This window comes from Jaculus jaculus, chromosome 16 (assembly GCF_020740685.1).
Source record: "Jaculus jaculus isolate mJacJac1 chromosome 16, mJacJac1.mat.Y.cur, whole genome shotgun sequence".
NCBI lineage: Eukaryota > Metazoa > Chordata > Mammalia > Rodentia > Dipodidae > Jaculus > Jaculus jaculus.
The window spans coordinates 15,013,313-15,040,879 of NC_059117.1; the positions used below are offsets into that span (position 1 = coordinate 15,013,313).

General features: G+C 44.0%; 1 protein-coding gene across 5 annotated transcripts in view; it reads left to right on the forward strand.

Annotated features, from left to right (window-relative positions):
• The first annotated feature begins 896 nt into the window (after nucleotides 1-896).
• The window catches only part of Smg1 (SMG1 nonsense mediated mRNA decay associated PI3K related kinase), a 135,031-nt gene continuing 108,360 nt past the window's right edge, over nucleotides 897-27,567 (forward strand). For 2 of the 5 annotated variants that reach the window (XM_045135710.1, XM_045135711.1), the window contains exon 1: nucleotides 898-1,278. In XM_045135710.1, coding sequence (XP_044991645.1) covers nucleotides 1,190-1,278 — 89 coding nt within the window. In that variant the 5' untranslated portion in view covers nucleotides 898-1,189. Of the gene's footprint in view, nucleotides 1,279-27,567 lie in introns of all 5 variants that reach the window. The other 3 variants (XM_045135712.1, XM_045135714.1, XM_045135713.1) reach the window with 3 other exon arrangements.

Here is a 27,567-nt window from a genome sequence, read left to right on the forward strand (position 1 = left end):
TCCAGCCTCTGCAAAGGAACTTCAGAGGCATGCACCACTTGTGCATCTGGCTTATGTGGGTCCTGGGGAATCAAACCTGGGTCCTTTGGCTTTGCAGGCAAGCGCCTTAACTGCTAAGCCACTTTTCCAGCCCCAGAACTCACTTTTTAAGTGTGCGTGTATTTACATGCCATAATAAACCCGATGCTTCAGTGAATTCTTTCTTAGCGAGTGTGTGGGGGTGATGCTCCGGTGTGAGCCCCCTTTGCAACACTCTTTCTGCTGGGGAAGGGGAGGTGTTAGGATGAAGGGAATTTCAAAGTACGTTTCACGAGGCAGGAAACGGGATTCGGAAACCTGTTGGTGACTTAACGGTGTTTACATTGAGAAAATGTGAAATTAGAAAGAAAAAAATTTGGGAAAAAAAGTCAGTACGCCATGACATTTTTAAAGGGCCCCGTGGAAGTAGCTACCTATGCACTTTTCCCCTTCCTCGACGCTTAGTATTTTCACTGCTTCTGCTCAGGATCGAGGGCAGCTGGGCCCGGCGCCGCAGCTGCCAAGGGGACGCCGGGCAGTTCTCACCTCACCGCGCCTGGGGCCGCGGGCGACTCCGGCGGCGCGCGCACGTTCACCTTTCCCGTGATGCCCTGCGGCGGCGCCGGCCCTCAGGTATGAGCACTGCGGGCGGAGCCGGACCCGGCGGGGGGTGAGGGGGGGAAGAGGGCCACCCGCGGCCCCGCCCCTCACCACGACGCCCCGCCCCTCTCCAGTCCCCGCCCCTCACTGGGCTCGGCGGGCGCCGGCACCGCCCCTCGTTCCCGGCATGCCGTGCGGCGGCGACGGCACGGCGGGCGGAGCCGGGAGGCGGAGAAACAAGTATCCGTGTGAGCGTGAGGAGCCGTCGCCTCCGCCTCCTCGCCGTCCTCGTCCTCGTCCTCCCGTCCAGGCGTCGCTGGTCGCGCACGGCTCTGCAAGAGTCGTCGCCTCCCCCTCGCCGCGCGGCGCCCGCCTCCTGCTCCGGCGCTGCGGGCTCTGGCGGAACCCGGAACGGCCGTCCGCCTCCCCCGCCCTCCGCCGCCGTCTCCTCCTCCTCCTCGGCTTCCTCCTCAGCCCCGGGCCGGAGCGGGGTGTCGGCGGCGGCCGGTTCGGGCGGCGGTTCGCGCTTCTCCGGGCGGCGGCGCTTGGCCATGTCGTGTCGGGGAAGGTAATGAGCCGCAGAGCCCCGGGGTCTCGGCTGAGCAGCGGCGGCGGCGGCGGCACCAAGTACCCGCGGAGCTGGAATGACTGGCAAGCCAGGTGGGTGACCGCGCCGCCGGCCGCCCGGCCCCGCCTCGCCCCGCCCCGCCCCGCCCGGCCGCACGGAGGCCTCCCGGCCCGGGCTGGCACACGCGGCCTCGGCCCTCGGCCCCTCGGCACCGGGCGCGGCTCTCCGGGCTCCCTCCGCCCCGCCGGGAGGTGGAAGGCCGCGCGGAGCCGAGGCCCAGGTGCCTCCCGCCGCCTGCCTTTCGGGCTTGGGCTTCGGGCTCGCTGGGGCAGAGCGGCCCGCCCGTTCACCCTCCCCTGCGAGCGCTGTTTGGGGCGTTCTTCCCTCGGTACCCGTTAACTTCTCCGCCCCTCACCCTTCGGTAGTCCCCCACGCGAAAGCCCTCCCTCCCGCTCCCGTCTGTCCTCCCACGTGGAAATGTGGTTTTAAAAGCCCCGCACTGCACCCGAGGCCTTCCTGCGACTTCAGACAGGGAGGACGTGAGTCGGGCATGAAGAGAAGGGGTGTTGACTCGACTGGGAAATTAATTTTCCTAACGTACAGGACAGTTTTTCTAGAGAGCAGCGGTTCACCTGGACACTTGGGGCGATCCTGGGCACGCAGGCTAGAAGAGACATTTCCTCTTGTGTGGAAAGATTTTAATCCGATTGCTTTGGGATATGTTGAATTTTGAAACTCACGATGGGACCATTAACTGACAGAAATGACTTTCGTGTCTTTGTGATCATGGACCATATGTGTTTAGTTAGGTTTTATTCTTGGTTTGATAATGCTTGTAAAATTTGGAAACTTGGGTATTTAACTCAGTACTCTAGAACTCCCTAGCTGTATATGCATGTGCTGTACGGTTAGTTGATTTGTTGAGCTTTGATTCTTTGGTGCATAGTTGCATTGTAATTGTCAGGGAATTATCCACTCAGTGTAAAATGCATATGTCAGTGGTGGTGTCCTTTTTCTGGTTAATTCAAATTTTAGCAGCATGGAAATAGAGGATTTCATAAGATGCTAGCGTATAACATTTACTTAGTTTTTCTTTTTCTTTTTCTTTTTCTTTCTTTCTTTCTTTCTTTCTTTTTTTTTTTTTTTTTTAAAGAGGTAGAGTCTTTTTCTAGCCCAGGCTAACCTGGAACTCACCCTGTAGTCCCTGGCTGGCCTTGAACTCACAGTGATTCTTCTACTACCCCTGCCTTCCCAGTACTGGGATGAAAGGCCACCACACTCAGCTAGAATGTAATATTTTAAGAGTTCTTTAGGAAAACTGATCTAATCTTTGGCTAATGGGTTGTAGGAACACTTCTTATTTTAACGTCATCTCTAAATACTGTTGCGTTCAGAGCTTATGTTTAGTACTGATTTGAAAAATGAATACCCGGGTTTAAAATTGTTTGAAAAACATAGCTTTGATTTGTCCAGTATAAGGGTTTGCTAAGTGCTTTAAGTTAATTACCGTAATTGACATGCATAGTTATTTTCACTTTTATTGTGGGATTTATGTGTGGGATTTATGTGTGGGATTGCATGTTAAATAACTAACTAACACATTAGGTGATAACTTCAATTTAACCTTGGAGAGCTCTTGTTTAACAGTGGATTTGTTGCTACTCTTCAGCATAGTGACCTGTATTTGAATTTAGTAATTCTTCAGAGGCCTGGAATGCTCTTCCCAAACAGAGCATTTGGAAAACGCCCGGTAGCCCCTAGTTCTAATGAACAGAATAGCAAGAGTTGTGGCCATGTGCTCGAGTCATTCACCTGATTTCTTAGCTGAGAGGTATGAAACAGAGTGGCTTGCAGAAGGAATACGTACATAGGTGGTGTTAAGTATTGTCTATGTTGTTCAGGTGCTTTTTTTATTTGTTGAGGGAGAGTTAGGGGGAGAAGGATGTAAGCTTTATATAGAGCTGAGAGCTGTGTAACAAAGTCCTAGGTAGGGCATAATGTTAGCTTCTCCTGGTTTCAAGGAATAATAGTTTTCATTTTAAGAAATATTTGTGTTAGCCAGGCATGGTGGTGCATGCCTAAATCCCCACCACTCAGGAGGCAGAGGTGGGAGTATCACTGAGTTCAAGCCCAGAGCAGAAGGGACAGAGAGAGAAGGGCACACCAAGGCCTCTTGCCCCTGCAAACAAATGCCCGATGCATGTGTTGCTTTGTACACCTGGCTTTAGGTAGGTTTGGGGGAATGGAACCAAGATTGACAGGGTTTGCAAGCAAACACTTTTTTTTTCTTTTTTTCTGAGGTAGGGTTTCATTCTAACCCAGGCTGGCCTGGAACTCGCTCACTCTGCCTCTTGAGTGCTGAGATTAAAGGTGCACCACCATGCCTGCCTGTAAAGCAAGCACCTTTAACCACTTACCCATCTCTCTAGATCGGAATAACAGTTTTCCAGGTCAGAAGACTTGAGTTTCTCCTGTTATAGAGGGGACAGAGAAGTACGTATGTATCCCATAACAATAACCTGATTTATTTAGCCGATCACTACAGTTGATTAGTTGAGTAGTCAATTTGAAAGACTCAGATGTTTACAAGTTTATAAATTTCACATTGAATTTTGAGCTTTTATGTCCCTTCTATTCAAAAAGGTGACAGACTTAAGTTAACTGACAGAATGGAGGTTGATCTTCCCACTTATTGAAGTGTGGGATTACTATTTCCAGACACTTCCAAATGCTATTTAATTTTAATTTTTTAAAAAAGTGTTTATTTGAGAGAAAGAGAGAGAGACAGAGAGAGAGACAGAGAGAGAGAAAGAGAATGGGCATTACAGGGCCTCTATCCACTGCTAACAAACCTCAAATGAATGTGCCATCTTTTGCCCTTGGCTTACATGGGTACTGGGTAATTGAACCTGGGTCCTAAGGCTTTGCAGGCAAGCACCTTAACTGCTAAGTCATCTTTCCAGCCCTCATTTGTTTTTCTTGAGGCAGGGTCTCATGTAGCCCAAGCTGGTCTCAAGTCCACTGTGTGGCCAAGGATGACCTTGAACTCCTGAACCTCTAGCTCCATGGTTCCAAGTGCTGGTATTACAATTGTGTCGCCATGCCCATCTTTTCATTTATTTTTTCTTCTTCTTGGAGGTAGAGTCTCTCTCTAGCCCAGGCTGACCTGGAATTCACTTTGTAGTCTCAGGGTACCCTCCAAACTAATGGGGCTCCTCCTTACCTCCGCATCTCTTCCTACCTTTGCTGTGATTAAAGGCATGTGCCACTACACCCGGCTTCATGCCCATCTTCATTTGAATCATTTCGATTAAAAAAAAAAAAATCCTGGGCTGGAGAGATGGCTTAGCAGTTAAGCGCTTGCCTGTGAAGTCTAAGGACCCCTGTTCGAGGCTTGGTTCCCCAGGTCCCATGTTAGCCAGATGCACAAGGGGGCGCACACATCTGGAGTTCGTTTGCAGAGGCTGGAAGCCCTGGCACGCCCTTTCTCTCTCTCCCTCTATCTGTCTTTCTGTGTCTGTTGCTCTCAAATAAATAAAAAAAAATTAAAAAAAAATCCTTTGCTTTTTCTGTACCCTTCTTACTCTGATATCCTCCCCTACACCAAGGCCTCTCACTCTAGCCTGGGCTTGACCTGGAATTTCTTCTGTAGCCCCAGACTACAGCAGTCCTTTTACCTCAGCAGGAACTAAGGCATGTATTACCATACCTGACTCCCTGATTTTGGGAAGGGGTAGTTGAGAAGTCTGTTGTCCTGGATTCAAGCTTTTGACAAAGTAGAGTTTAAAACAATTCCTGCCCTTTTCTTTTAGTATCAGCTTGCTAGTTAGTTGTGAAGCTGACAGTTAGGTCAGTCATTGCAGAAAGAATACTTTACCCATACTGACAGGAAGTGGCCCAGGTGATTGAATAGAGGGATGTCAAGGCAGCAGGCAAGTTTATGGAAAACTTTACTAGAACCATGGCTTTCAACCCTTAAATCTCGAAAGCATACTCCTTCCTTTTTTGGGGGTGGTTTCTGTGATATTATGTAGCTCAGGCTAGCCTCTTAACTACTTATGTGGCTGAAAGTGATCTTGAACTTCTGCTCATACCTCTACCTCCAAAGTCCTGGAATTACAGGCTTATAGTACCACATCTGTGGTTTATTTATTTGAGAGGGAGAAAGAATGGGTGCACCAGGGCCTCTAGCCACTGCAAATGAACTCCAGAGGGATGTGCCACCATGTGCATCTGGTTTATGTGGGTACTGGGGAACAGAAGCGCCGTTTGTAGGCAAGCATCTTAATCGATAAACCATCTCCTTTTTAATTTTTTGTTATTATTTTTATATATTTACTAGAGAGAGAGAGAGAGAGAGAGAGAGAGAGAGAGAGAGGGGTAGGGATGAAGGGAAGGAGGGAGAGAATGGGCGTGCCAGGGCCTCCAGCCACTGCAAATGAACTCCAGATGCATGTGCCCCCTTCTGAATCTGGCTAACGTGGGTCCTGGGGAATTGAACCAAGGTCTTTTGGCTTTGCAGGCAAATGCCTTAACCCCTAAGCCATCCCTCCAGCCTGCTTTTTAAATTTTCTAAAAATATTTTTATGGCCAGGTGTGGTAGCGCATGCCCTTTAATCCCAGTACGTAAGAGAGAGGTAGGAGGATCACTTTGAAGGCCAGCCTGAGACTACATAGTGAATACCAGGCCAACCTGGGTTAGAGGGGGACATAACCTCAAAAAATAAAACAAACAGCAGCAAAAGGTTAGCTGGGCGTGATAGTGCAGGCCTTTAATCTCAGCTCCTGGGAGGCAGAGGTAGGAGGATCACCATGAGTTTGAAGCCATCCTGAGACTACATAGAGAATTCCAGGGCAGCCTGAGCTAGAGTGAGACTCTACCTTGGTGGGGGAGGGGGAGAAGGGCAGGGGTTAGAGAGATTGCTTAGTGGTTAAGGTACTTGCATGCAAAGCCAAAGACCTAGGTTCAATTCCCCAGTACCCATATAAGCCAGATGCATAAGGTGGCACATGCACCTGGAGTTCGTTTGCAGTGGCTGGAGGCCCTTGGGTGCCCATATTCTCTCCCCCGCTTTCCCCTCTCCCTTTTTCACTCTCACATAAATACATAAAAATATTTTTATCTTTTTTTTTTTTTTTTTGAGGTAGGGTCTCGCTCTAGCCCAGGCTGACCTGGAATTCCCTGTGTAGTCTCAGGGTGGCCTTGAACTCATGGCAGTCCTCCTACCTCTGCCTCCTGAGTGCTGGGATTAATGGCATGTGCCACCACAACTGGCCTGAATTTACTCTACATATTTATATAGTTTTGGAGGGAGTAGTGGCTTCAAGGTAGGATTCACTCTAGCTCTGGTTGAAATGGAATTCAGTCTCATGCTGGCCTCAAACTCATAGTGATCCTCCTACCTCTGCCTCCAGAGTTCTGAAATTAAAGGCATGTGCCACCATGATCTGCCAGTATACCTCCCTTTTTTAAAAAAAAAAACCAAAAAAACCCCAAGGTGAGATCTACCTGTAGTTCAGGCTGGCCAGGAATTCATTCTGTAGTCTCAAGATTGACCTCAAACTCAAGATGATTCTTCTACGCTCTGCTAGTAGAGATTGAAAGAGGTAGAGAGAGAGAGAATGGGTATGTCAGGGACTCCAGCCACTGCATACAAACTCCAGGTGCATGCGCCCCCTTGTGCATATGGCTTATATGGGTCCTGGAGAATTGAACCAGGATCCTTTGGCCTAGCAGGCAAATGCTGTAACCGCTAAGCCATCTCTCCAGCCCCCATCTGTACATTTGTTTTTTTTAAAAAGTATGTTTTAGGACTGGAGAAATGGCTCAGCAGTTAAGGTGTTTGCCTGTGAAGCCAAAGGACCCAGGTTCAATTCCCCAGGACCCATGTAAGCCAGATACACAAGGGGTATAATGTATCTGGAGTTTGTTTCTTGATTGCACATTAAAAAAAATTAAAAATATATTTTATTTATTTACTTATTAGAGAGAGAGAGAGAGAGAGAGAGAGAGACAGACAGACAGACACACACACACACACACACACACACACACAGAATGGGCACACCAGGGCCTTTAGCCACTGCAAACAAACACAAGGTGCATGTGCCACATGTATAGCTGCCTTTCATGGGTCCTAGGGAATTGACCTGGGTCCTTAGGTTATGTAGGCACACACCTTAACCACTAAGCTATTTCTCCAGCTCCATCTGTTCTTCATCATAATATCATCATCATCATCATCATCACTGGTTTCCTGAGGTAGGGTCTCACTCTGGCTCAGACTGACCTGGAATTCACTATGTAGTCTCTGGGTGGCCTTTGAACCCAGAGTGATCCTCCTACCTCTGCCTCCCTAGTGGTGGGATTAAAGGCGTGAGCCACCATGCCCAGCCATCTATACATTTTTGATAGTTCAGGGGAAATCTCAGTAAAATGGAAAGGATATAGTGAAGTGCAAGTTGCCCTTTGTAAGGCACCCTCAGTTTGGTCAGAGGCTTGGCATGCTCATGAATAGTACATGTCTGCTGTGAAGCTGAAGAGTGTTTAAGAGTCTTATCTTAGGCCTCAAATACAGTCTGAAGTATATCTGGATGGCTTTGGGGAATCATTGAAATTTTACCAACAGGGAAGTGGCTTGACTTACAAAGATTTTACCTACTTGGTTCTTGAAGGGTGTTTCTCTATAACCACAGTAGGATAAAATTGGAATAGTCTAGACAAGAGACTTTGAAGGATTTAAGTAATAAATTACTCTGTAATTTATTACTTAAGTTCAGACAAAACTGATCATCCCAATATATGGGAATTTCCAAAAGTAGAAGCCTGTCATTTGTTACCAAGTGTTGATTAAGGATTATCACTTGAGTAAGTCTTTTTGCCCACACTTCATTCCATATTAGGAACCTTATATGAAATGTCACACCCATAAAATGGTGTCTGTTAAGAAAATTGAATTCTCACCTAGGGTTTCCTTCCTCCTCTGCCTGGTGGTTATAACAAGTACTGCTTGCTTTTCCCTTTTTCCTAATTACCTAAAATCTCCAAAGTTCCTTTCATTAGACTGTCTTTTGTGAATTTACATAAACTGTTGGTATGCATTTATAACCATGTCTCTAAACAGGAGACAGACTTTGCAATTAAACCCCACTGCCCAAAGAAGCATTGTCTTCGAAGTATTTTCTTTCCTCCTCTTTCTTCCCCTCCCCTCCTCTTCCCTCTTGAGGTCCCTGAGAGCTGAGACTGCATCACTTTCTTTCCTGTTTCTGTATCTTACTTGCCCTAACATACCTTCACCTCCACCTCAGGTCATTGCTTCCGTAGGCCCTTTGCATGTGCTCTTGCTGAATGGTGGCTGCAGGTGCTTTGGAAGCTTGTCCTTCTGACACTGTTTTGACCTGGCTGCTCTTAACACTGTCCGAGAGAAGCAGCCTATATAGTAGCTCACCCTGAGTTTTCTTCATAGTACTTCACTCCTGCCCCAGCATTCACGCTTGTCTTCCCCAATCAACTAACTTTCACTTATGTGGATCTTATATAACACGTTTTCTCTATCCCCTTGTACCCTGCCAGCACATTAGTAAGTAGTAGGTAGTCTGTATTTGAGCGTCTTTCCTAAAGTAAACGTAGTTATCACCTGGTGTGTGCAGAACTGCTCTCAGATGTCCAGCTCCTCCATGCTCAAGCCCCTTCTATGTCAAGTAGGTATAGTACGTACTTACAACCTATGCATATCCTTGTGTGGGCCTTAAATATGTCTGCATGCCCTGTAATACCTAAAATGATATAAATAGTATATTAAGTATAAGTAGTTGTTACTTCTACATTGTTTAGGGAATAAGGGTAAGGAAAACACCTGTACATGTTTATCACTTTTTTTTTTTTTCCAGTTAGGGTCTTGCCCTAGCCCAGACTGACTTGGAATTCACTATGTAGGCTCAGGCTAGCATGGAATTCTCAGCAATCCTACCTTAGCCTCCAGAGTGCTGGGATTAAAGGCCTGTGTCACCAGGCTGTTTTTCACATTTAAAAAAATATTTTTATTTATTTGAGAGACAGAAAAAAATTTCAATTGTACCACCCCCTTCACCTCCCAGGTAGTGCCTCACTTTAGTCCAGGCTGACCTGCAACTCACTGTAGCTCCAAGCTGGCCTTGAACAACAGTCCTTCTATCTCTACCTCCTGAGGCAGGTACCATCATATCTACCTGGCTGCATCCTGGAATTTTTTTCATAGACATTGGCTTGCATTTCTCTCTCGTTTTTATTGTTTATAAAGAAAAATGAAAATGAAGCAGGTTTCCCAGCAGCAAGTTCATGGAACTTGAGATTATTTATTTGTGTATTAGTTTTAAAGGAATCACAGTTCATATTGTGAAGGACTTGAGTTAGGGTTCTATTAAACTTGAGTGTCATTGTTTGGAATACCAGTAGCATTTTATGTCTTAGGCTCATCATTTCACTGGCTGTAAAGCAAAGTTTTCTGAAAGATGTCAGTTATTGAAGTGGCTGATTTTATACTTTATTTATTTGCAAGAAGGGAGAGGGAGAGAAAGGGCATGCCAGGGCCTCCTGCCACTGCAAACAAACTCCAGATGCATGCACCACTCTATTTGGTTTCATGTGGGCACTGGGTACTTGAACCCAACCAAGCTTTTTGGCTTTGCAAGCAAGCACCTCAACTGCTGAGCCATCTGTCTGGCCTGCAGTAGCTTGTCTTATATGGCTACTAATAATGCTAGTATTCTTTGTTTTATTGTGTGGTTGAGGATGCAAAAAGTGCATTGTTATTCTCCCCACTTTTTTTTCTTTGTTTTTCAAGTCAGGGTCCCACTCATATCTAGCCCATGCTAACCTGGAATTCACTATGTGTTCTCAGGGTGGCCTCGAATTCACAGTGATCCTCCTACCTCTGCCTCCTGAATGCTGGGATTAAATGCGTGCACTGCCACACCTGGCTCATTCTCCCCACTTTTTATTAATTAATTAATTAATTAATTTTTCGGTGCTGAGGATTGAACCTAGTGCCTTGTGCTTACTAGGTAAGCGCTCATCCACTGAGCTAAACCCCAATCCCTCTCCCTACTTTTAAAAAATGTTATTTATTTATTTGCAAGAGGAGAGGGGATAGAGGATTAATATTAATCAGAATATGAATATGGACGTGACAGAGCCTCTTGCCATTGCTGATGAACTCCAGACATATGTGCTACTTTGTACATCTGGCTTTATGTGGGTACTGGGGAATTGACTGCCCAGCCAACCCAGGCCAGCAGGCTTTGTAAGAAAGAGCCTTCAACCTCTGAGCCACTTCCCCAGCCCTCTCCCCACTTTTTGAAATTTCAGATTTATCCATTTATTATTATTACTTATTATTATTTATTATTGTGGTATTGAACCCAGGGCCTTGTGCTTGCCAGACAAGTGTTCTAACATGGAGCTACTCCAGATCCCTGGTTTTTGTTTTTTTGAGGTAGATTCTCATCCTAGCCTAGGCTGACTTGGAATTCACTATGTAGTCAGGGTGGCCTCGAACTCTAAGCAATCCTCCTACCTCTGCCTTCTGAGTGCTAGATTTCAAGGCATGAAAGGCATGTGCCACCATGCGTGGCTCACTTTTTTAAAAAATTTTTAAAATTTTTACTTTTTTTTTTAAAGAACGTACTAGTTTATTTTTATTGTTTTGAGAGAAAGATAGAAGCAGGGATAGAGTATGGGGACGCCAAGACCACCTGTCCCCTGCAGACATAACTGCAGATACATTTGCCACATCTGGCTTTACGTGGGCACTGAGGAATCAAACCTGGCTGTCCGGCTTTGCAAGCAATCTCTTTGAACTGCTGAGTCATCTCTGAGGCCCTAGGTCCTTGCTTTTTTGTTGTTTGTTTCTTTGTTTATTGGGGTTAGGGTCTTCCTCTAGCTCAGGCTGACCTGGCATTGGAATTTACTCTGCAGTCTCAGGGTGGCCTCAAACTCCCAGCAATTCTCCTACCTCTGCCTCCCAAGTACTGGCATTAAAGTCATGTGCCACCATGCCTGGCCAGATCCTTGTTTTTGTTTTTGTTTTGTGACAAGGTCTTACTCTGTAACCAAGGCTGGCCTCAAAATCATATGACAGTGTTTATTATTACTGTTTTTTAAGTTTCTGTTTCTTTTGCTTGATTTTTCATAGTAGAGTCTAGCTCTAGCCCAGTCTAACCTGGAACTTATAATGTAATTTCAGACTAGCCTCAACTCTCAACAATCCTTTTACCCCCCCCCCCCCCCAAGTGCTGGGATTAAAGGCATGCGCTATCACACCCAGCTAGAATATTTTAATTTATTCATTTGAGAGACAGAATGGGCACACCAGGGCCTCTACCCACTGCAAATGACTCTAGATGCATGTGCCACCTTGTGCGTCTGATTTATGTGGGTCCTGGGGAATCAAACCTGGGTCCGTAGGCTTTGTTGGCAAGTTCCTTAACTGCTAAGCCATGTCTCAGCCCTGTAACAGTCTTCTTTATGTCAGTTTCTTAAATGCTATAATTACAGGAATGAGCCAACCACACTAGAGTGAACTTAATAGTTTTTATTTTTTGGTTTTGAAAGAAAATACTAGTATATTGTACTAGTATATTGCAAAGAGGATAATACCAAGGCCGGGGCATCAAAGTAGAAGCACCTGCAGGTTAATTGGCACAGTTCACAATGTGGATGGAGTTCAATGTCATGCATATAACATGCATACACACACACACGCACACACACATTTACGTGCATACACACACACAATACAGAGCAATTGGAACAAGCTAATTGTTAACTTGGCTTTTTTTTTTGGTCCAGGTGTTATCTTTGAAGTCTACTTTTTTACTGTTGCTCTTTTCTTCCCTTTTGAAACGGCATCTCACTATGTAGTCAAACCTGCAGTCCTTTTTGCCTCAACCTCCCAAGTGCTGGGCTTATAGGAGTGTGTGTACCAGTATGCCTTCTGAAATACATTCTTGGTGGTTTTTTTTTATTGTTTATTTATTTGAGAGTGATGGAGAGAGAGAGAGAGGGAATGGGCATGCCAGGGCTTCCAGCCACTGCAAACAAACTCCAGACAATGCGCCCCCTTGTGCATCTGGCTAACGTGGGTCCTGGGGAATTGAGCCTCGAACCAGGGTCCTTAGGCTTCACAGGCAAGCACTTAACTGCTAAGCCATCTCTCCAGCCCAGTTTTTTGGGTTTTTTTTTTAATGTATTTTATCTTTTTATTTATGAGAGAGAAAGAGACACATAGAGAGAATGGGCATGTCAGGGCATCTAGCCACCGCATATGAATGAACTCTAGACACATGTGCCCCCCTTGTACATATGGCTTACGTGGGTCCTGGGGAATCGAACCCTGGTCTTTAGACTTTGCAGGCCAATGCCGTAACTACTAAGCCATTTCCTCAATCACCTATTCTTAGTATTTTTTGAAACCCACAATACATTGTTACTGTCTGTAGTCATCCTGTGGTGGGATAGATCTGGAAATATTTCTCCTTTACATGTGGAATTTTGACCAACAACTTCTTTTCTCACTCTACCAGGCCATTTAAATGTTCACTTGCAGTTGGTGCAGGCCTGTCATCCCACCTCCAGGAGGATGATGCAGGACAGTTACAGGTTCAGGGCCTGCCTGGGTTACAGAGAATATTTAACTAGAATTTAGCTAGACTCCTGTCTCAAAATAGGAAAATGAAAGGGTAGGAATATAGCTCAGTAGCAGAGTTTTCTAGTGCCTACGTTTAACCCTCAGAGTGAAAAAATAAATGAAAAAGTCCTTTCTTTTTGTCTTTGCATTGATAAGAGAAGTAGAATGATGAAGCTTCAGATTCATATCAGGAATTATTTTTTAAGGATTTATGCATGGTTTTTGTAATGATCTTTCACAAATACTTCTCTTTGGACAGATTGGTGGTGTCATGAAAGTAACACTGGACTAAGAATAGAAGGACAAGTCCTTGTGTATTGGCGTTGCCAGCTGTCCCTATGAGGAAATACTTCTTGTGGTCTGAGTTATGGTTAGAGGTAGTTTCAAAATTGTTAGTGTGCTACACAAATGTTATTTGAGTTGCCATAATCTGGGTCAGATTCTATTATTGGAGTGATTTTACCCCAAGACTTAAAAAATTGGAATTTAATTTATTTGGGGCTGGGGAGAGGCAGATAGAAAATGGGCTGTGCAGGGCCTCTATCCACTGCAAACGAACTCCAAATGCATGTGCCACTTTGTGCACCTGACTTTACATGGGTACCAGGGAATTGAACCTAGGTCCTTTAGCCTTGCCAGCAAGCATCTTAACTTCTAAGCCATCTTTCCAAGCCCCAAATTTGAATTTTTTTTTTTTTTTCCGAGGTGGGGACTCACTCTAGCCTAGGCTGACCTAGAATTCACTATGTATGGAGTCTCAGGGTGGCCTCGAACTCATGGCAATCCTCCTGCCTCTGCCTCCTGAGTGCTGGGATTAAAGGCGTGCGGCACCATGTCTGGCTTCCAAATTTGGAATTTTAAAGAGCACTTTTAACTTCTTCCTCAAAATGTTTGAGAAGTTGACTCCTCCATACATATTCAAATGTATTCTCAGTATGAGTGTGTAATACAACTGAAATTTTCATAAAATTTGTATCAATTTGGCTGGGTGTGGTGGAACACACCTTTAATCCCAGCATTTGGGAGGCTGAAGTAGGAGGATTGCTGTTTGTTCAGGCCACCCTGAGACTATAGAGTGAATTCCAGATCAGCCTGGGCTACAGTGACCCCCTACCTGGAGGGAAAATAAATACACACACACACACGCATGCACGCACACACACATATATACACACATATACATATGTATGTATATTTTTGGTATCATCTTTCAGAAGATACTAGTACAGCATGTGATGTTGTTTACTTCAGGGTTTTAAATACAAATACGGGGAGGCCCGGTGTGCTCCCTGCACGGGTGTTGGGGGGTCTAGAGGTAGGAGGATCACCATGAGTTTGAAGCCACCCTGAGACTACATAGTTATTTCCAGGTCAGCCAGGGCCAGAGTGAGATACTACCTCGAAAAACCAAACCAAACCAAACCAAACAAAAAACGGTGAGGGTGCATGGATTGTTCAACAGGACAGTAATTCTACATTTCCATTGTGCTTCTTTGAAGCTATAAGTCAATTTCAGGTTGGCTAATAAGGAATTTCAGCATAGAACTGAATTGTATTTATTTTCTCCTCCATATCTTCTTATTCACTCTTTAGGAACTTGCTGCCAGTTGGAAGTGTAAGCTAGAGAAAACATTCTAGGTTTTGTAAGTGGATATTTGGAGGGTGGGTACAAATGGAATGAAATTGAGAAAGAAAGCTAAGCTAAAATGTAGTTTGTCTAACTTTATCATACATTTAGAATGTAACAACTAAGAGCATGAATTGAATGCTGAATTTTTTACTCCCCTATTCAAGTATATATGTGTATGGACATAGTTTACTTACACTAAAGGGGAGGAAGGAGCCAGGACCATAGTTTCATAGTTCGAGGGAGGAAAGAAGAACCACTGGCATCATCCTCTTGTTTGTTTGTCTTGATTTCAAGGTGGAGTCTCACTCTGTTGCTTTGCAGTTGCTAGAGGCCCCCCAGCAATATTTCCATTCTCATATTCTCCCCTTCCCCCTTTTCTGCACTTAGAAGGCAGAGTTAGGATGGCTGTGAGTTGTAGGCAGCCTGGATCTACAGAGTGAGTTGCAGGTCAGCTTGGGCTGAAGTAAGACCCTACCTCGAAACAACAGCAGCAGGAAGAAATAAAAAAAAAGGAAAGGGCAGTGCTGGAGAGATGGCTTAGCGATTGAGGCTTTGCCTCCAAAGCCAAAGGACCAGGACCCATGTAAGCCAGATGCACAAGGGGGCGCACTCATCTGGAGTTCGTTTGCAGTGCCTGGAGGCCCTGGTGCGCCCATTCTCTCTTGCTCTTCCTGCCTATTTCTGTCTGTATATCTCACTCAATAAATGAATAAAAATAAAAATTTTTTTTTAAAAAGGAGGGCTGGAGAGATGGCTTAGAGGTTAAGCGCTTGACTGTGAAGCCTTATTTATTTATTTTTAGAATGAAGAAACAAAATTTATTCAAGTCAACATGGACTCAGGGGATAACTTCCAGAGTCTGAGTCCTGGTGGCTCAGGGTTGTGTTTTTTTAATTTTTAATTTTTTTGTTAATTAGTTTTGTATTCAGCAAATACAGTCAGTTTGGTACCATTATTAGGCTCATCTGTGACCTACCTCCTCCCCTTGGCCCCTCCTTGTTGAGGTATATGGGTCATGCATTGTGGAGTTAGCCCACAGTTATGGGCAGGATAAATGTCTCTGCATATCATGACCCAACATGTGGCTCTGACATTCTTTCTGCCCCCTCTTCCGCAAAATTTCCCTGAGCCATGTTGGGTTCATATTTGGTCTGCTTCAGTGATGAGGTGTTGGGGGCCTCTGGGTCTCTGGCTCTCTCATTTGGTAGGAGTTGATTTTTCTCTGTGTTGATCTCCTTCTCCCTTGTGCTGGTACCCAGTTCATCAAGAAAACAGCACCCTTGCTTGTTTAGCCAGTTTTTCTTAGTTTCAGCCGGGGCCCTTTTGAGGTATGATGGGGTGTCTTGTCTCCTTAGGGTCTACATCTATCTGAAAAAGAGAAGCAGATTCTCCAACAGAGAGTAAGTTAGCACCAGGACAAATGAGATATACCTTACTTTTTTTTTTTATAGAGAATTTAATAGGAGTAGGCTCTCTTGTATGTAGTCCATGATTGGTGGTAGTTGATAGTGGAGAGTGGGCTTATGTTTGGATATGGTTCTGACTTGTTTCCCAGCTCCAGCTATGGGTTCCGTACCACTGAGGGGATTAGTTAGCCAAATCAAGAGCAGTTGGTTCCCCACCATGGCTGTGTGTCACTATTGCACTTGTGTGGCTATCACAACAGGTTATTTGCTGCTAAGTAGGTTAGACTATGAGTTGCTTGGACAGATATTGGTCATTTTCCCCCAGTCGCCCATGTAGCACCTTCTGGCACTAGACATGCTGACTGTCTGGGGACTGACTCTCTTCTAGCTTCCAGCTATGCCATTCCATTTTATGTGTTGACCACATAAGGTGTCTTCAGCAGTAGGGTCTTAACCACTAACTTTTGGTGGGTCATCAAGTACTTGGACAGAAATCTGTCTTTCTTTGAGGAAACCTTGTAGGTCTCTCTGATTAAAAGCTCATTGTGGATGATAGCCACATGCTGGTACTGGGAGTTACAGGTCAGTACCCACTAAGAAAAGGAAGAAAAAGAACTAATATACAAGAGTTAGAAGAGAGAGAGAGGGAGGGAGGGAGAGAAGCTGTAGAAGATTAAGGTTAGGCTTCATCATATCTTCTCCAGTGTCTTGTGGTTCAGGTGTTCCCTCTAACCTGGTGAAGGTTCAGCCATTTGGTCTGCCTTTTACAAAGTAGAATTTTATGGTACCATTGCCATTTGGGTCTAGATTTGTGTTTCCAACCCCTCCGTTGGCCTGTGAAGCCTTAAGTACACTGGTTTGAGGCTTGATTCCCCAGGACCCACATTAGCCAGATACACAAGAGGGCGCATGCATCTGGAGTTTGTTTGCAGTGGCTGGAGGCCCTGGCATACCCATTGTATCTCTCTAACTGCCTGTTTCTCTCTCTTTCTCTCACACCCTCAAATAAATAAGTAAAAATAAAAAAACTAAAAATGTAAAAAAAAAAAGAAAGAAACTTCCTATGGTAGAATAGTGTTGTTATTATTATTATTTTTCGAGTTAGGGTCTCACTCTGGTCCAGGCTGACCTGGAATTAACTCTGTAGTCTCAGGGTGGCCTTGAACTCACGGCGATCCTCCTACCTCTGCCTCCCGAGTGCTGGGATTAAAGGCATGCACCACCATACCTGGTTTAATTTTTTATTTTTAAGCCATAGGAAATGCCTTTTTCAAAACACTGCTGAGAAAGATCAAAATGTAGGAGGCATCTCTGATTGCAGGCAGCAGATAACTTTTTGTTGTTTTCTTTTAAAAAGTATTTTTCTTTGTTTGAGAAAGAGAGAGTGTGTATGTGTGTGCACACGCTAACGCATGTGTGATGGGGGGTGAATATGAATAGGCAAACCAGGACTCCTTTTTTTGCTCAAAATTTTTTTAATTAATGACTTCCATGATTATAAAAAATATCCCATGGTAATACCCTCCCTCCCACCACTTTCCCTGTTGAAACTCCATTCTCCATTATGTACTCTCCCCATCTCAATCACTCCCTTTTATTTTGATGTCATGATCTTTTCCTCCTATTAAGATGGTCTTGTGTAGGTAATGTCAGGCACTGTGAGGTCATGTATATCCAGGCCCAGTTTGTGTCTGGAGGGAGCATGTTGTAAAGGAGTCCTATCCTTCCTTTGGCTCTTACATTCTTTCCACCACCTCTTCTGCATTAGACCCTGAGCTTTGGAAGGTGTGATAGAGATATTGCAGTACTGAGCACTCGGGTCACTTTTTTCCAACACCCAAGATGCCTTCTGAGTTGTCCCAAGGTCACTGCCATCTGAAAAGAGAAGGTTCTCTACAAAAAAGTGAGAATAGCATTTAAATAAGGGTATGAACATTAAGAGAAATGCTTACTGGGCAGTTTGATAAGCATAGTATATACATTTAGCCAGACAGCAGCAGACATTACACCCCTAGGGCTCATGACTACCCATGTTTTAGATTTTCCGTGTTAAGGATGTACTCTCTCCCATGGAGCAGGCCTCCAGTCCAATTAGAGGGCAGTTGGTTTCCACCATGACAGATGTGCCACTATTGTACCCGTTGGTTCATTTGGCCTGGCTGGCCAAATACAAGGCTTGCAGTGTCCACTGTTGAGTTTCTTCATTGGTGATTTCTCTCTCTCCCATTGAGCTGCATGCAGAATGGTTTCTTCCAGCATTCTGTCAGCTGGTCTACATGGAGGAGGTTATCAGCTCATTCCAGCAGGAGTTCTCAGTGGCTTTGCAGCCCAAGTATATGGAATCTTCAGCAATAGGGTCGTAATATTTATTCCTGATGGGAAACCAAGGGCCTCAGCAATGGCCTGTAATGTTTTGGGGGCATCAGGGACCTCCCTGGCCAGCAACTCAGTGGAAGTTATCCCATCCCTAGCACTGAAACTTTTCTAGTAACAGTCTACGGTTCCACTGTCCAAAAAAGTAGGTTTCCATATGATTTATTTATATCCTCTTAAATTTTGATTAGCCCTCCTTCCACCTTTTGCACAATCACATCCTCTGATCTCACTTGGGCCTTTCACCCCCATTAACCTATTCTTCTACTTACATATAGTATCCTATTAAGTACCCCCTCCCTTCTTTTATCTTCCCTTTTTATCTCTTTTCTAGCTTACTGTCCTTTGCTACTGAGTATTCTTCCTACTTACACAGAAATCCAATCCTCTGTAGCTAGGATCCATATATGGGCCTGGGTTACCTCACTTAGTATAATCCTTTCCAGATCCATCCATTTTCCTGCAAATTTCATAACTTCATTTTTCTTTATCGCTGAGTAGAACTCCATTGTATAAATGTGCCATATCTTCAGTACTCATCAGTTGAGGGACATGTAGGCTGGTTCCATTTTCCAGCTATTGTGAATTGAGCGGCAATAAACATAGTTGAGCAAGAAGGATATATGCCTATGAGTGCTATAGGTGGGTCATATGGTAGATCTATTTTTAGCTGTTTTAGGAACCTCCACACTGATTTCCACAGTGGTTGGACCAGATTGTATTCCCACCAACAGTGTAGAAGGATTTGTCTTTTTCCACATCCTTTCCAACATTTATGGTCATTTGTTTTCATGATGGTAGCCAATCTGACAGGAGTGAGATGGAATCTCAATGTAGTTTTAATCTGCATTTCCTTGATGATTAGGGATGTAGAATATTCTTTTTCAAATTTTTTTTAGTAACTTTCATGATTATAAAAAATATCCCATGGTAATAACCTCCCTCCCCCACTTTACCCTTTGAAACTCCATTCTCCATCATATCCCCTCCCCATCTCCATCAGTCTCTCTTTATTTTGATGTCATGATCTTTTCCTCCTCTTACGATGGTCTTCTGTAGGTAGTGTAAGGCACTGTGAGGTCATGGATGTCCAGGCCATTTTGTGTCTGGGGGAGAGCATGTTGTAAGGAGTCCTACCCTTCCTTTGGCTCTTACATTCTTTCCACCACCTCTTCCACAGCTTTGGAAGGTGTGATAGAGATATTGCAGTACTGAGCACTCCGGTCACTTCTTTCCACCACCATGATGCCTTCTGAGTCATCTACTGCAGACATGCTCTAGGTGCATTTGCCACTTTGTGCATCTGGCTTTATGTGAGTAATGGGGAACTGAACCCAGGCCATTAGGCCTTGCACGTAAGCGTCTTAATTACTGAGGCATCTCTTCAGGTCCCATTTTTTTTTTTTTTTTTTTTTTTTTTTTTTTTTTTTTGAGGTAGGGTTTTGCTCTATCCCAGGCTGGCCTGGAATTCACTCCAGGGTGGCCTCGAACTTACAGCAGTTCTCCTTTCTCTGCTTCCCAAGTACTGGGATTAAAGACATGCGCCACCACAGCTAGGCAGGGTTTTTTTTTTTTTTTTTTTTTTTTTTTGAGACAAGGTCTCATTGTGTATCCTGGCTAACCTTGAACTTAAAGTGTTCTTCCTTTGCCTTCCCAGTACTAGGATTACAGGTATGAGTTCCACACCTACCTTGCCCCTCTTCGTCTTATTCTAGCTCAGATCCAGATTTCTCTGAAACTCACTGTGTAGCATAGGCTAACGTCAGAGTCATAGTGATCCTTTTACCTCAGCCTCTTACGTGTATGGATTATAGGCATGAGCCACTAGGCTTTACTTTTGAAAAAGCAACAAAAACAGTTCTAAGCCTGTTTGCTGCCTTGGAATACATGTGTCCTGTAGGATTAGGAATGTTAAGTCAGGGTCCATTTCATGTGCTGTCTTAGTATAATTACATTGGCAAAGTTAGAAATGGTATCACATTGTTTTACATGTTTCTGTAAGGTGCACTTATTTCGTAAGAGGATTGGGCTCATGCGTATAAACTGGAAACACCTCTAGATATTTCTGGTAATGTCTGTCTCTTCACAGAGAATTACTGATGTAGAATACTAAACAAAACCACTGCCTTTGCATGTTCACCGTTACATGTAAAGTTGTTATGCCGGGGCAGTTGCATAGATGAATACGCTCGTGATTCCCACATCTAGGATTTTCTTTTTTTCTAAATATTTTATTCTTATTTATTTATTTATTTGAGAGTGAGAGAAAGAGAGAGAATGGGCGCACCAGGGTTTCCAGCCACTGCAAATGAACTCCAGATGCGTGTGCCCCCTTGTGCATCTGGCTAACGTGGGTCCTGGGGAATCGAGCCTTGAACCGGGGTCCTTAGGCTTCACAGGTAAGTGCTTAACTGCTATCTCTCCAGCCCCGAGGCTTTCTTTTTTAAAAGTGTACATGCCTATATTATATGAAGCATTTTATCTTCATGTGTTACAAATTCTATTTGGGCATCACACACTTAGGGGGAGCAATCTCACTTGCCAGAGAAAAGGGTGATTTTTCTTTTATCCTTTCCTCCCATGTTTTACCCATTTGTTTTATTTATTTATATATTGGTGTTTTTTAATCTATTTTAATTAATTTTTAAAAAATTTTTATTTACTTGAGAGTGACAGAGAGTGAAAGAGGCAGATAGAGAAAATGGGCGTGCCAGGGCCTCCAGCCTCTGCAGATGAACTCCAAATGCATGTGCCACCTTGTGCATCTGGCTTATGTGTGACCTGGGGAATCGAGCCTTGAACCAAGGTCCTTAGGCTTCACAGGCAAGGCTTAACCGCTAAGCCATCTCTCCAACCAGCCAGCCAACCAACCTACCTTCCTTCCTTCCTTCCTTCCTTCCTTCCTTCCTTCCTTCCTTCCTTCATTCATTCATTCATTCATTTATTTATTTTTGGAGGTAGGGTCTCTTGCTCAAGCTGACCTGGAACTCACTATGTAGTGAATGTAGCCTCAGGGTGGCCTTGAACTCACTATGATCCTCCTACTTCTGCCTCCTGAGTGCTAGGATTAAAGGTGTATGCCACCACGCCTTGTCCATTGTTTAAAAAATATATTTTATTGATTTATTAGAGCAGGGGTGGGGAGAGAATGGGCATGCCAGGGCCTCCAGCCATTGCAAACAGACTCCAGATGCATGTGTCCCTTTATACATCTGGCTTACGTGAGTTCTGGAGAGTTGAACTGGCATCCTTTGGCTTTGCAGGCAAACTCCTTAACCACTAAGCCATCGCTCTCTCTCCAGTCCTCCATTTGTGTTTTTGAGACAGACCATGCTGTTCTTAAATCCATTATGTGGCCCATCCAGGCTGACCTTGGATTTGATATCCTCCTGTCTCTGCATGAGTTATCGATGTGTACTACCACACCTGTGCTGTGCTCAGCACATTTTTTTGGGGGGTGTTTTGAGGTAGGGTCTCACTCTAGCTACTCTCAGGGTGCCCTTGAACTCATGGTGGTCCTTCTACTTCTGCCTCCCAAGTGCTGGGATTAAAGGCTTGTGCCACCATGCCTGGCTTATTTTTTAAAATTAATTCATTTTAATGCTAGCGGTTGAATCCTGGGACTTGTACATGTCAGATAAATGCTTTACCATTTAGCTACATCTCCTGCATATTACCCCCACCCTGTATGTAGAGTCTCACACTAGCCTAGGCTGATACTAAACTCGCTCTGTGAGTCCCAGGCTGGCCTTGAACTTATAGTGATCCTTCTTCTTTCCATGCCCAGCTGTTATATTGCTTTTTAAAAAGACAGTAGTGTGTCTTGGGATTGTTGTTGGCAGTTCTGGGGAGCGGAACTCATACCTTCATGCATGCTAGACAAGTGCTTTGCTGTTAAGCTGCAGCCCCCGCCATAGGATGATGATGATTATTTTCTTTTGGAGTTTTTAAAAAATTTTTATTAGCATTTTCCATGATTATAAAAAAATACTCCATGGTAATCCCCTCCCCCCCCATTCTTTCCCCTTTGAATCTTTTTGATTTTTAAAAAAATACTTATTTAAGCCGGGCATAGTGGTGCACTCCTTTAATCCCAGTACTTGGGAAGCAGAGGTAGGAGGATCACTGTGAGTTCAAGGTCACCCTGAGACTCCATAGTGAATACCCGGTCAGCCTGGGCTAGAGTGAGACCCTACCTTGAAAAAACTGAAGAAAAAAAAAACCACCAAAATCCAAACCAAAACAAAATATTTATTTAAGGGGGGACGGAGGCAGATAGAGAGTAACCCAAGTTACTTGTCTGTTTTCAGGACTTTTTTTTTTTTTTTTAATGAGATAGAGAGCAAGGGAGGTGAGACAATTGACATTCCAGGGCCTCGAGCCACTGCAGTTGAACTCCAAATGCATGCACCACCTGTGTGCATGTGCTTGCATCACCTTCTCATCGTGTCTGGCTTACCTGGGATCTGGAGAGTCAAACATGGGTCCATAGGCTTTGCAGGCAAGAGCTTTAACTTCTGAGCTCTCTCTCCAGCCTGGGGACATTTTTTTTCTTTTCTTTAAGAAGTCTGTGCGCATCTTATGTTAATAAAGTATCACTGGGCTTTTTCCCTGGTGATTGTGTTCCTTTGTGGTTTGCACTCCTTTTAGGATTCCCAGTGAGTAACTCTAGTGATTCCTAATTTCTCTGTCCTAAACTGCTATTTGACATGTAACTGGAAAGCCTTGAAAGAGATGTAGGGAGTGTTCTTGGTAGACTTTCATGTCTTTTGTTTTGATTTGTTTTGTTTTTTTGGAGGGGGTGCTTTCTCTATTGGGGAGGTCATAGAGTAAGAGATTTCCTTTCAGCATTGGTAATTTCCCAGGTGTATAGGATGTATCTAGAATACTTACAAGACTCGCTGTCAAAGGGGATATAAGCCAAGCAGAGTCTCTGGGATAAAACCAAAGGCATGAAGTCAGCTGAGCATTGTGCTTGCCTCTAGGTGAACTGTTCCTTTGCATACACAAAATTATATTTGTTGAGCACTTGGGAGGCAAAGGTAAGAGGATCACCATGAGTTCGAGGCCACTCTGAGATTATGTTGTGAATTCCAGGTCAGCCTGGGCTAGAGCGAGATCCTACCTCAAAAAACAAAACAAAAAATATTGTTAAAGGACATTGAATCAAAAACTTTTTTTTTTAATTCAAGGTAGGGTCTCACGTTAGCCCAGGCTGACCCAGAAGGGTGGCCTTGAATTGATGGTAATCTTCCTACCTCTGCCTCCTGAGTGCTGGGATTGCAGGTGTATACCACCATACCCTGAAAGAACTTTTAACATTATTTTAAGTTAAAGTGCTAAATTGGTGGGCATGGTGATACACACCTTTAATCCAAGTACTTGGGAGTTCAAGGCCAGCCTAGAGCTACAGAATGTGTTCCAGATTAGTCTGGGCTAAAGTGAAACCTTATCTTAAATACAAATACCCCCTCCCCAAATAAATAAATAAATAAAATAAAGTGCTACTTGAACTACCAGAAATATCTCTGGCATTGATAGTAAAATTGTTGTTGTACTAGAACTTTAGAACTTTTTACTGTTTGTATAGGTAACTGTTGTTTTTGCTGGCCAAGTTTCTTTCTGTGCCTTTGCTACTTTGATCCTCTCTGAAATTTACATTCCATTTTTTCTGCCTATTATTTCTGATACCAACAGCCTTTGGTTTTATTGAAAGCACGGTGATGTGAAACATTGTGGTATTTTTGCTATTTCTTTTTTTAAAGAATGGCTAACTGTGGAGAGAAATATAAGACAAAATGATGGATTATTAAAGATAAATGCATGGGCTAGAGAGATGGTTTAGCCGTTAAAGGCACTCCCCTGCGAAGCCAAAGGACCCATATTCAACTCTGCAGATCGCTTGTAAGCCGGAGGCACAAGGTCGCACATACGCACAAGGTGGCCCTCACACCTGGAATTCTGTTACAGTGGTTGGAGGCCCTGGTGTGCCAGTTGTCTTCGTGCACATGAACACTGTCATAAAACATACAAACAAAACCCCAGTCTGTTGGACTTGCCTTAAAGAAAATGAATTCCATTTTCCACTTACAATTTTACGTTCTTACTGTAAAGAAAGTTGTACTTTTGATGGTGCTAGGGTTTTTCTCAGGGTTCATGCTTGTCGGAGTCACTAAGCTGCAGCCCCAGCGTGAGAAAGGTGCTTCTTTTAAAGTTAGTTTCATTGAAGTGTCCTTTACATGCTTTGTAGTTCTTTCAACTTTGACAAATACTTGTAGTGCTATAACATCTACAGTTAAGTTGTTTTCCCCCCAATTCCCTTGTGTACCCTTCTAGTCAGTTTCTACCCCTGCCACTGCCCCTCCATACATGTTTGTTTAGCAGGAATGTCACAGCAAAGGACCTTTTAAACTGGCCTGGAGAGATGGCTGCGCCAGCCTGCAAAGCCAAAGGACTCAGGTTTGATTCCCCAGGACCCACATCAGCCAGATGCACAAGGAGGTGCATGCATTGGGAGTTCGCTTGCATTGGCTGGAAGCCCTGGTGCACCCATTCTCTATCTCTGTCTCTCTCTCTTTAAAAAAAAATGTGTGTGTGTGTGTGTGTGTGTGTGTGTGTGTGTGTGTGTATTTATTTTTTAAAAGGCAGTTTCTTACTCAAGCCCAGACTAACCTGAAACTACACCCTAGAATTCAAAGGTCAACTTTCTCAGTGCTGGGACTAAAGGTATGCACCACTACACCCTGCAAGTGATGGAGAATAGGAACAAGATAGCTTTTTGCCTTGGGTGTCTGACCCAGTCTCACCCAAGATATTTGCAAGGGGCACTCCTCAGCAGCAGCTTTCTGTTCAAGTTTTCCCAGGCTTAGTGCACTTGTTATGTCCACCAACCATTCAAGCTTCTCTCTTTATTTGTGTATCTGATGACAAGGTTCGTCCTAATTGGATGTTTGATTCATAAAGGATCCTAACCAGCTGGGCATGGTGGTGCATGCCTTTAATCCCAGCACTCTGGAGGCAGAGGCAGGAGGATCACCGAGAGTTTGAGGCCACCCTGAGACTACAGAGTGAATTCCAGGTCAGCCTGAACCAGAGTGAGACCCTAATCGAAAAACCAAAAACAAAAAATAGAAAAATAAAAAATAAAGGATCCTAACCACATGTTAGCCCTCTTATTCTGCTTCTTGCTTCCTGGCACCCTTGGGCTTTCCTGCTAGCCATTCCTCCAGATCCCAGCCCTCCTTAAGATCTTTTAATTTAAAATTTACCCCTCACTGAGTCCACATATTATTTGGATAAGGACGGAAAGTTAAGGTCTATGGGCCTAGGATCTCCTGCATCTTTATGAAACTTAATTCCTCCTTGGACCCAAAATCTTGCATCAAAAAGATTTTTTTGGTTGTTGTTGCTTATTTATGTATTTATTTGAGAGCCACAGAGAGAGAAAGAGGCAGAGAAAGAGAGAGGGGGGGGGGGGGATAGATAGAGAATGAATATGGGCATACCAGGGCCACCAGCCACTGCAAACAAACTCCAGATGCATGTGCTACGTTTTGCATCTGTCTTATGTGGGTCCTGGGGAATTGAACCTGGGTCCTTTGGCTGTGCAGGCAAGTGCCTTAACTACTAAGGTATCTCTCTAGCCCTGTTTATTTGAGAGAGAGAGAGAAGCAGATAGAGACAGAGAATGGGTACACCAGGGCCTTTCAGCCAGTGCAAACAAACTCCAGACACATGTGCCACCTTGTACATCTGGCTTACATGGGTATTGGAGAAACGAGCCTCGAACCTGGTGTCCATAGGCTTCACAGGCAAGCACTTAACCACTAAACTATCTCTTCAACCCAGAGGGATTTTTGTAAAACAAACAAAAAAAGACATTTATTTATTTAGAAGCAGAGAGAATGAAAATGAATATGAGATTGGGCATGCCATGTCCTCTATAGCCACTGCAAATAAATTCCAGATGCATGTGCCATTTTGCATCTGGCTTCATGTGGGTACTGGGGAATCAAACCTGGGTCATTAGGCTTTGCAGGCAAGCCCCTTAACCACTTAGCCATCTCACATGCCCAAGGATTTGTTTTTGTTTTATTTTAATATTTATTTATTTGCAAGCAGGAGGAGACAGAATGGCCAGACAGGGTCTCTAGCCACTGCAGACAAATTCCAGATACATGTGCCATATTGTGCATCTGGCTTTAAGTGGATATTGGGGACTCAAACATAGGGCTGTCGGGCTTTGTAAGCAAGTTCCTTCAGTGAGATGCCTCTCCAGCCATTATTCTGACTTTTGCCCAGCCTCTGGCAACCATTGCTGTGTGGATTTTCATAGTTATAAGTGGGATCATTTAATCCTTGGTCTTTTTTTTTTTTTTTTTTTTTTCTTCTTTGTCTTTCAGGGTAGCTCTAGCCCAGGCTGACCTGGAATTCACTGTGTAGTCTTAGGGTGACCTTGAACTCAAGGTGATCCTCCTACCTCTGCCTCCCAAGTGCTTGGATTAAAGGTGTACATCACTACACCTGGCTTGATTTCTTCATTAACCCATTCATCATTTAGTAGTACACTGTTTAATTTCCATGATTTTGTGTATGCTTTGTAGCTTTTCTTATGGTTGATTTTTAGTTTAATACTGTTGTGATCAGATAAAGTACAAGGTATTACTTCAGTTTTCCTGTGTTTGCTAAGGTTTGCTTTGTGTCCTAACATATGGTCTATTTTAGAGAATGTCCCATCTGCTACTGAAAAGAATGTATTTTTCAGTATTTGGATGGAATGTTTTATAGATATCTGTTCGGTCCATTGTTCTATGACCTCATGTAATCCAGATGCTTCTCTGTTTATTTTTTTTGCTGGGATGATTGAGGGGAGTGGCGTATTGAAGTCACCTACTACAATTGTGTTTGGTGTTATCTGTGACCTTAAGTCTAATAGTGTTTGAAATAGGAAGCCCCCATGTTAGGTGCATATATGCTTAGAATTGTAATGTCCTGCTGGATTCTTCCTTTATCAATATAAACTGAACTTCTTTATCTTCCTAATGTTGGTTTGAGGTCTATCTTGTCAGATACTGGGATAAATAGCAACACCTCCTTGTTTTCTAGGCCCATTGTTTTTGAAATACTGTTTTCCATCCTTTCACCCTAATGTAGCATCTGTCTTTTATGTAAAGAGCTATCTTAGTGGTCATATATTCCTTCAGCCTGTTTTTGTTGTGAAATGTCCTTATTTCTTTGTCAGTTTGGTTGGATAGCTTTGCTGGATAAAGTAATCTTGGTAGACACTTGGCATCTTTCAGAATTTGG